The 8,156-nt window shown below is 48.5% G+C and overlaps 1 protein-coding gene across 5 annotated transcripts; it reads right to left on the bottom strand.

Annotated features, from left to right (window-relative positions):
* Positions 1 to 291: 291 nt before the first annotated feature.
* Positions 292 to 6,977, bottom strand: SPRY2 (sprouty RTK signaling antagonist 2). Of its 5 annotated transcripts, none has more exons than XM_061358961.1 (3): positions 5,968 to 6,977; positions 3,170 to 3,259; positions 292 to 2,072 (listed from the first exon to the last, which is right to left on the bottom strand). In XM_061358961.1, exon 3 carries the CDS (start codon positions 2,019 to 2,021, stop codon positions 1,080 to 1,082), a length of 942 nt encoding a protein of 313 aa, XP_061214945.1. In that variant the 5' UTR covers positions 2,022 to 2,072; positions 3,170 to 3,259; positions 5,968 to 6,977; the 3' UTR covers positions 292 to 1,079. The 5 variants fall into 5 exon arrangements, with proteins under 5 accessions (XP_061214945.1, XP_061214946.1, XP_061214944.1 ...); XM_061358962.1 differs by lacking the exon at positions 5,968 to 6,977 and adding an exon at positions 3,903 to 4,317; XM_061358960.1 differs by lacking the exon at positions 3,170 to 3,259 and having other exon boundaries at positions 5,968 to 6,973.
* Between the last annotated feature and the right edge of the window lie 1,179 nt (positions 6,978 to 8,156).

Here is an 8,156-nt window from a genome sequence, read left to right as displayed (position 1 = left end):
AGTACCTATTAGTCCTAGTCTGGAATGAATTAATGCATTTTCCTATATTCATTTTCCTTTTTGGTCATAGGAACTGTGTAGGGGACACTTCTGCAAAGGAAGGAAGCAAAAAATCCCTCATCATTTTCAGGTGAAGCAGCAAACAAGCACAAAAAAATACACTTAAAAATTCTATCTTCATTCTTGTATTGGACTCATTGTGACTGTATCTCTGTGAAATTTTCAGTTAGAAGCACCAGTTCTCCCAACTCAGAACAGTAAATAGGGGGGAAAAAATGACAAGTAGCCCAGTTTAATTTCAAACGTTAATATATTTTCTATTTTATAGTGAACATATGCATCGTTCACCCCTTATTTGCAGCAACTATGACGTCCTCATAAAAAGGGGTGACATTTGTAAGATGCCTCTTAAAATAAATATTTCTTTTTATAAAATAATAAAACTTCAAATAAATATTCTTTACACTAAACAATATGTTGAAAAAATTAGAAAATAAAGGCTGAATTTTACTGTAACTGTACAATATACATGAAGTCCAAAGGGAAATCAGAGTCTTGTAATAGAAGGTTTCTGTAAGACAAAATACAATCTAAAAACATACTGATTGATTCACATTCTTCCGAATGTACAACATATTAGTATAATATTTTGTGACTGTGCCATGTCTTATGACACCACTTATTTTTCACAGTTGAAAATATTATTGTATATACAAAAATATAGCACATTATCTCTGGCAGAAAACAATGAAAAAAAAGGAGTCATTTGCTAATTTACAAATTTTGCAAGTACTATTCACAAACAACAGAGTTGCCTAGGAGTGTCTGTGTTGCTTTAGCTTATGCAATATGTGGGTCACAATGTACTGCATCCCTTTTTTTTCTTTTTTCTGTATGCCACTAGCTGGATTCTAACAAGCGTATCAGTTAAGATGGCACACAGAGACAAGCATTTCACTGCAAACAGCAAAGTAGATTCCCCAACCCTTCTACTACAGTGCCAAGACCATAGCTGCTTAGTTGGTTGCATATGTACTTTAAAATAATCCTTGTTACTTTAGTATTTCTGACTAGTGATGCTATGTTGGCTTTTCAAAGTTCCTGGGGGGGATGCTGGGAACTTTGCAGCAAACGGTGTTGGAGTGTTTACAGCGGCACCCTGGCCGATTTACCCGGTCATAACAGCCCTGGCACAATTTAAGGCAACCCTTGGCTGGTAGGTAACACCACAAGCAAGGCAGAAAGAGGGACACCACACCCATGGCGGACCATCTAGTGCAGCAATGTGACTGACTGCAGGAGCAGGGGTTGTCAGCACAGTTGTCCTCATCATCATTAGAGCAGTGATAGAAGAGGCCCTTCACACAGCAAACGCAAGTCCCATAATCGACCACATTCTGGGCTGAGCAAAGACACTGCTTGTCACAGATCCAACACGATGGGAGGGTCCTTGGATAAGTGCACTCCTTACACTTACACTTTCCACAGTCCTCACACCTGTAGCTGTGCGCTCCCAAGTCTTCTTTGCTCAGCGGCTTCAGCTCACTTGATTTGAACTCAGACTTGGGCTGCATTCGGACTATCCCATCAGCAGCTGGCCCTGGAGATGACCCAAGAAGTCTTTGTTCGGATGAATTACTGCTCGTACTTGTCCTTGTACTGCTCCGTGAACCTGTGCTGACCGTGCTGACAGAACGGGACAGAGGCACTCGAGGAGAGGCATGTGTTTGTGTGTGCTGAATCCGGCTAAAATGGCGATGCTCAGGCAAGCCATGGGGCCTTTCATTTTTGGGTTGGGTTGCTAGTCGAGGAGTGGACTTGATCCCCGGCCGTGGAGCCACTGTAGGTCCCTCTGTGTACTCATTTGTATTTCGGATGGCTCTGATCTGGTCCAACGACAAGACGTGAACCTGCTGCATCAGGACATCCCGCGGGTCGGGCTCCCCGTGTGGTCTCCCACTGTCACGCCGAGCCTGTTGCAAGGCCTGTGACCCGCTGCTGTGCTGAGCTCTTGTCTCCATCAGTGCCCAGAAGCGTGCTCACCCCGGCAGGCTTAGAACACATCTGAATTCCTGCAGCAACAAAGAGAGGGTTCACTATTGCAACACATTTCATGCAGCCTTTCAAGCCTGCAGGAACCCACAGCACTGCACACAATCAAGTAATGCATCAGCCATTAAAAAAAGAGTCACATCTGGGGCGGAGTGCCTGCCAGCTGAATGCACTTCCCTTGGCCTGTCCTGCCTGCTCCTATGGACAGCTTAAAGGGATTCTGTTCTCGGTCCATGCATCTTATGGCTCTAGAAAGTCTAGGTATCACTCCTGATGACCAAGGCTTCCTAGGCTATCTTCTGGTTAGACCATGGCCTTTAGAGTGATCATATTTCAACCACTTGAAGTGACTCTTCTTTTCACATCATGCTACTGAAAAACTTACATTAGAAAAAAAAGAAGCCCTCAAGTATTTAGCAAGTGTAATGTGACCTGCTGATGACAGACATGTAATTCTCCAATTTTGTTTAAAACTGGATAATATTTTGGTAGGCTAGTCTTTTCACACGTTAAACTTTACATGATGTAAATAGGAAATTTTAGTTTAATACCAATGGTCCCAAGAAAAACACTAAATAGCAATAAAATGTTTGAGGTTAGACATTTAATAAGTTAGTGCTACCAAAAACTTCAACAGCATAAGTAAAAATATCTCTCTCCAGTATTTCAGTGTGTGTCATACATGTGTGTCATACTTGTGTACACCACTGTGATTGTTATTTTAAGGCTCAATATTACAAAAGCAATACTACCACAGTTTTGGTGGGTTTTTTTTTTTTTTTTTAATGCGGAAAAAATTCCATAGCTTACATTCCAAATTGTAAATATTACCAAGAGTGGCTTGTGGGACAGAGGCATGCATAATATAACCAAACATTGCCATCATCTAGGAAGTCTACTTGATTTCGAATAGTGCTTTAAAGGATCATTAACTACAAAGTAGAATTGCATACTTAAGAATTTAAATGGAAACCCAGTAAAAGACCCAGAAGATGAGCACTTGTAAATAACTAACTTCCATGCTCAGATATGCAAAAGTTTCAAGTACTGCCCTCTAAATCGCTTAATATTTGCCTTGCCTTTATCATATCTTAAAGCGGTTCCAAAATCCAATTACCTAGACAAAAATCCAGAACAATATTTTACAATTAAAACCCAAGCAGGAAGCAAGCTTCTTACAAGGACCACACAATGTCTTCAATTATACCTAGAAAGAACACCACAGTATTACTCTGTACACATCAGTTACCAACAATAATACTATACCCTTGTATAATAAAATATGGCCAAACAGTTTAACAATGACTACCTCAAGATGCTGTCTTTAGCAGCAGTGCAAAATATTTAACCTTTTAATTCCTGGCTCCCTCCCCTCAAGTGCTTTTTCTTTAAAAAACAAAACAAAACAAAACAAACAAACAAAAAAAAACCCACCCTAATTTTTAAGAGTGACTGCCTACTCCAAATATTGCCAAATCCTGGTGACATGAAAAGTGTATGTCATGGTGTGTGTGCACGCCACACCAACCCCCCCCCAAAAAAAAAAAAAAAAAAAAAGCCTTGCAAACTTATCTTGAATTATTACTAATGTTTTCTTCATATTAAAACCTTTGCCATATAAAAAGTTTCAACCAGCAGTTTAAGTAGACATTTTCTCATCTGGAAAACTATCTTAAAAAGGAAAAGGGCAGAAAATAAAACCCTTTCCCCACCCTTGAGATGAACTAGCAGCCTTATCTGTCCTGCACATCCAGCTTTCAGGCAGACTCAGCCAGCCGAGAAGGCACGCCGGAGGAGACCCAGCCTCTCCAGAAATGCCAACCCAGTGCAAGAGCGGAGCTGACCCTGACCTGCAGGCGCTTAAGACGACACCGGCTCAGACGCCAAGGTGGGGGGCGGAGGAGAAGGCTCCGCGCTGAGCTGCCCAGCTCCCGTCTCCATCCCGGCGCGGCAGGTGGGAGGCGGCAGACCCTCGCCCGCGGAAGCCGCCGGCAGCCCCGCAAGTGCAGACAACCTGGAGATAACCAGGAGACATCCTCTGGGATGGGAGGTGGGAGGGGGCTGCTGAGGCCGCCTTATCAGGAAAGTCAAACCCATGTTTCCTTTTAACTCTTCCCCCCTGCCCTCCCCCGAGAGATGCTAAAGAAGACTTGTTCCCCCTCCCGGGTAATGCCAGGAGCCCCGCAGATGGTTGGAGACAACACCTCCGGGGCAGACGAGCAAAAAGCAGATTACCCCCCTCTCGCCTTGCCATAAGCACCCACTCAGCTTCACAAAGCCAGTCGCTGGAAAACCTCCCCTTATTTTATGCATAATCTGCAAATTGCCTGACCTTCAGCCCATCCCCCTCTGCCCCGGCCCGAAGGGACCCAAACGACCTTTTCAGCGGGACATCGGTCCGAGCCCGGCTATCCTCCCTCCTTTTTCTCCCCTTAATCAATCCGCTAACAGGACGAGACGCAAACCTCCAGCATATTTATTTGCGAACATACGTTTGCCTGAAAACTCTTACGGGAAAGCACGTCTCTTCCTCCTCTCTCTGATCTAGCACTTCTCCCCTTTCCATCCAAGAGCAGGGAAGCAGCATTCACCTTTTTTGTGTGTGTGTGCGATAACACGATTCCACACTTCTAAAAGCCAAAGTCCACTCTCGCAGAGCTCAAGTGCCATGATTGCTAACTTTTCCTAGCTGGGATTGGCAAAAGGGCGAGCAAGGGGGCGGGTTTCGCGTTCGGCACATTCGGGGAAGTTTAAAACGCAAGGGGCTTCTTGCGTGCTGTGGAAAAACCCCGTGTCTGCCTGGTGGGGAGAAGGCGAGCCTAAGGGGTAGAAGTCCTCTGCCCGTGAATTTCTGTTTTGTGTCCGGAGCCTGTGCAAGGCACCCCCACCCCCATCCCCACCGCACACACACCAACCACCTCCTCTTCTTTCAAAGTGCTTTGAAACCCCCATTAAGGGCCGAGTGTGTGATCAGACTATGGATTAGGGCAAAAGAGACTTTACCATCGGGGTGGGGCAAACTGACACACAAATAACTTGCTGAAAACACCAGATTTTTGAGGGGGAGAGTAAAGGGGGTGTTACAAAGTAAACCCACCTAAGGAAAAAAAAAAAAAAAAAAGTAAAAGCAAAAATTGAAGCCTTCCGTCCCCTCCACACATGCCCTCTGTATGGCAGAACCTGGAAAAGAACTTCCCTCGTCTGATGGATCGAATTAATTTCATCACACGAGAAACAGAGATGTATATACACACACGCGCTCACGTAGGTTTGTACCAGACGTGCACTCACTTCCGAATTGCACGGATCTCCCGACGCCACTACAGACGGGCGTAAATCACGCACTGAAAGGCGGGTTGCTCGCTCTCCCCCAAGACGGAGGGACACACCACACACACTCACACAAACAGCCCCTGCGCTAGCCCACCCCGCTGCGCCCTCCCTTCACCTCCCCGCGGGGCTTGTCGGAAACCCACGCGTGACCGGTGAGGACCGCCCGTGACCCGCTCCCCGCAGCACCCGAGAGCACGCGGAACTCTGTGTCTGCGTGTCCCGGCCCGTGTGCTCTGTGTCCCCCCCGTCGCCCCGCTCGCAGCCTCCGTAGGCATGCCTGCGAGCCCGCACAGCCTTCCGCCCCCCGCGCCCCCGAGGCACCCCGGCGGGGAGCAAAGGCGGCTCAGTCGGTAAACCCCAGCAGAGCTCCCCCCCACCCCCTCCGAGAGAAAACGCTCTGAAATCCCACCTCCGGCTCCTCTCTGAGAAAGGAAGGAGAGGGGAAAGGGGGGAGAGGGAGAACCTGTGCGAATGGAAAAGGCATCAGCCTCAAACATTTCCACGAGTTTTCTTGGAGCAACTAAGGGGGCTGGAGGGGGGTTACTGAAAAGCTTGTTTTGCAATGAAGGAAAAGGCTCTCACCGTGATCGCGGCGCTGCACCAAACCCCTCTCTCTCTTGTATTTTCTTCTTCCTGCGGCTTGCAAATAAATCCAGCCCTAAAGCAAAAAAAAAAGTTCTTTTCCAAACTGCTTTAGTCCAACTTGCAAATTAAAGTAAGAATGATCACGTAAAAAAGTCCAGAGCAAAGTTAGGTCCCTCTCCCAGATCGATTATAAATACGTGTGTGCGCGTATATACTATAATAATAATAAAAACACCTCTCCGGATCGGGGTGGGTTTTCTTTGCTCCTAAAAAAAAATCACTCAAAGTCTCTCACACACACTTTCCTTTTTTCCCTCAATGAACCGGAGGCCGAATCCAATATCAAGTCACTTTTTTTTTGTTGTTGTTGTTGCAAATGATCAAGAGGAAGGGAAAAGCCAAAGAAAACAAAATAAAGTGAATCTAAAATAAAATCCCAGAGCTTTCTTCCACTGAGCTCCTCCAAAAAAACAGCTTGTGCAATGTAGCCGTTCTGCTGAGAAGCTGCTTGCTGCAAGCTCCTCTCCCCTCTCCCTCTAGCTTTCTCGCTCCCTCTGCGAGCGTGTGTTGCAGGCAGCTCTGTGGTTTGCAATCGGGGGGGGGGGGGGTGGGGGGGGGTGTTTTGGGAGCGCAGCGGATTTGTGGTGGTGGTTGTTGTTGTGTGTTTGGAGGAGGTGGAGGAGGAGGAGGAGGAGGAGGAAGGTTTGAGATCTGAGCTGTAGGGGCTCGGCGTTTTTCTGCTCGGTCTCTCTCTCCCTCTCTCTCTTTTTCTTTCCGGAGGAGGTAGGGTGATCTCTCTGCAAAAGCAGCAGTAAATGGCGTCATGTGGATCTGAGGAGGAACAGAGCAGTTGTTGTCCCAGAGGATATATCGCATCCGGTCCCAGCTCATTGGCTCTGCGGGGCTACATTCACTGGCGCTCCCAGCGCCCTGCCAGCACTCCGAGCTGTGGGAGGCATTCAAAAGGGCAGCGCCGCCGACCCGGCCGCGGTCTCGGCCCCGGCCCGTCGGTGCGCGGCCCTGCGCGGGGCGGTGCGTAGACCCGCTGAGCCCCTCTCCGCCCCTCTCTGCCCCTCTCTGGAGGCCTGGCCGCAGCCTGTTTTCACAGGAGGCTCCTCCGTGCGCGGTCACACGGCGCTGCGGCTGCTTTTGTGCTCTTGTATTTATTCAGAGGCAGGCGGCGATAGGTTTGCAGGGGAGCCGAGGGGAGCTCGATTCTCCCGGGCAGGGAGGAGCGCTCTCCCCGCCTCGGCGGGCTGTCGGAAAACCCGTTTCCAGGTGCCCCCCCCCGAGCCCCGTGTTTCTTTAACTGTGCGGAATTAAAGTTTACACTTTTTGCCCCCCCTCTTCTCCCATTCTGCCCTTCTCTCTCCGGCCCTTTTCAACCGGGGCCAAAGCACGGTGGTTACCGGGAGCATTGTCCCGCGGATTAACGCGATGAGGCGGCGCGGAGAGCGGCCCGCCGGGCGGCAGCGCGGAGCGGGGCCCGCAGGGCGCGGAGCGGTGCGGGGGAGCGGGACAGGCCCCGGGTACTTCCCGCGCCTCCAGCTACTGCGGAGTTTGCATGTCTCGGACAGCAGCGGAATGCTCTCGCCTGTGCGGAGGGTGGAGGGTTTTTAGGGGTAGAAAAAGAAAAAAAACTTTAATTCCCATTCATGTAGGGGATACGGTCTGCGAGCAGCTCACAAACGTGACTGTTTGTCTTCTGGGCGTTTCCTGACACGGCCACTGCTCGGTCCTTTTTTGTAGGAGCTGAAGTCGCCGGGGGGGCCACTATCGCTGTATCTTGTGCCTCCGTGTATCTTTAACCGCGGAAAGCAGTGTATCCACGTAGGCAGGCAGCGAGCACGAACATTACCCGCATCACGTGTGGAACTGCTTAAAATACACACGATGTGCAAGGCAGCAGTGCACTGCATTATTTACATGAGCACTCCCCGGTGCAAAACCCCTATCAGCCTTTTTTACTCTTCGAGGCAATTTTGTAAGCACTTCCTCTTCTACACCTGCTTGTCACCACTTTTGAAAAGGGTGGTCATCCTCGGTAAAAACGTGGAAATAAAAAGGGCAGTGCCTTACACTGGCGGCCCTAGGGTTTTCGCGTTCTTACAGGCATATACTTATTCTTTCACGATAATATTCTGAACCTGCAGGTTATTTTCCGCAGTTGCCTGACTGTAGAGTTA

Source organism: Neopsephotus bourkii, unplaced genomic scaffold, assembly GCF_033783945.1.
Source record: "Neopsephotus bourkii isolate Nb327-2 ecotype Australia unplaced genomic scaffold, CSIRO-AGI_Nbou_v1 NB_960, whole genome shotgun sequence".
Taxonomy (NCBI): Eukaryota; Metazoa; Chordata; class Aves; order Psittaciformes; family Psittacidae; genus Neopsephotus; species Neopsephotus bourkii.
The sequence above is the reverse complement of the archived record's forward strand: the minus strand, read 5'-3'. Positions and strand labels throughout refer to the sequence as shown.

Excerpts from the sequence above, each read along its gene's own strand:
- SPRY2 (XM_061358961.1), bottom strand. The coding sequence starts at position 2,021 with ATGGAGACAAGAGCTCAGCACAGCAGCGGGTCACAGGCCTTGCAACAG.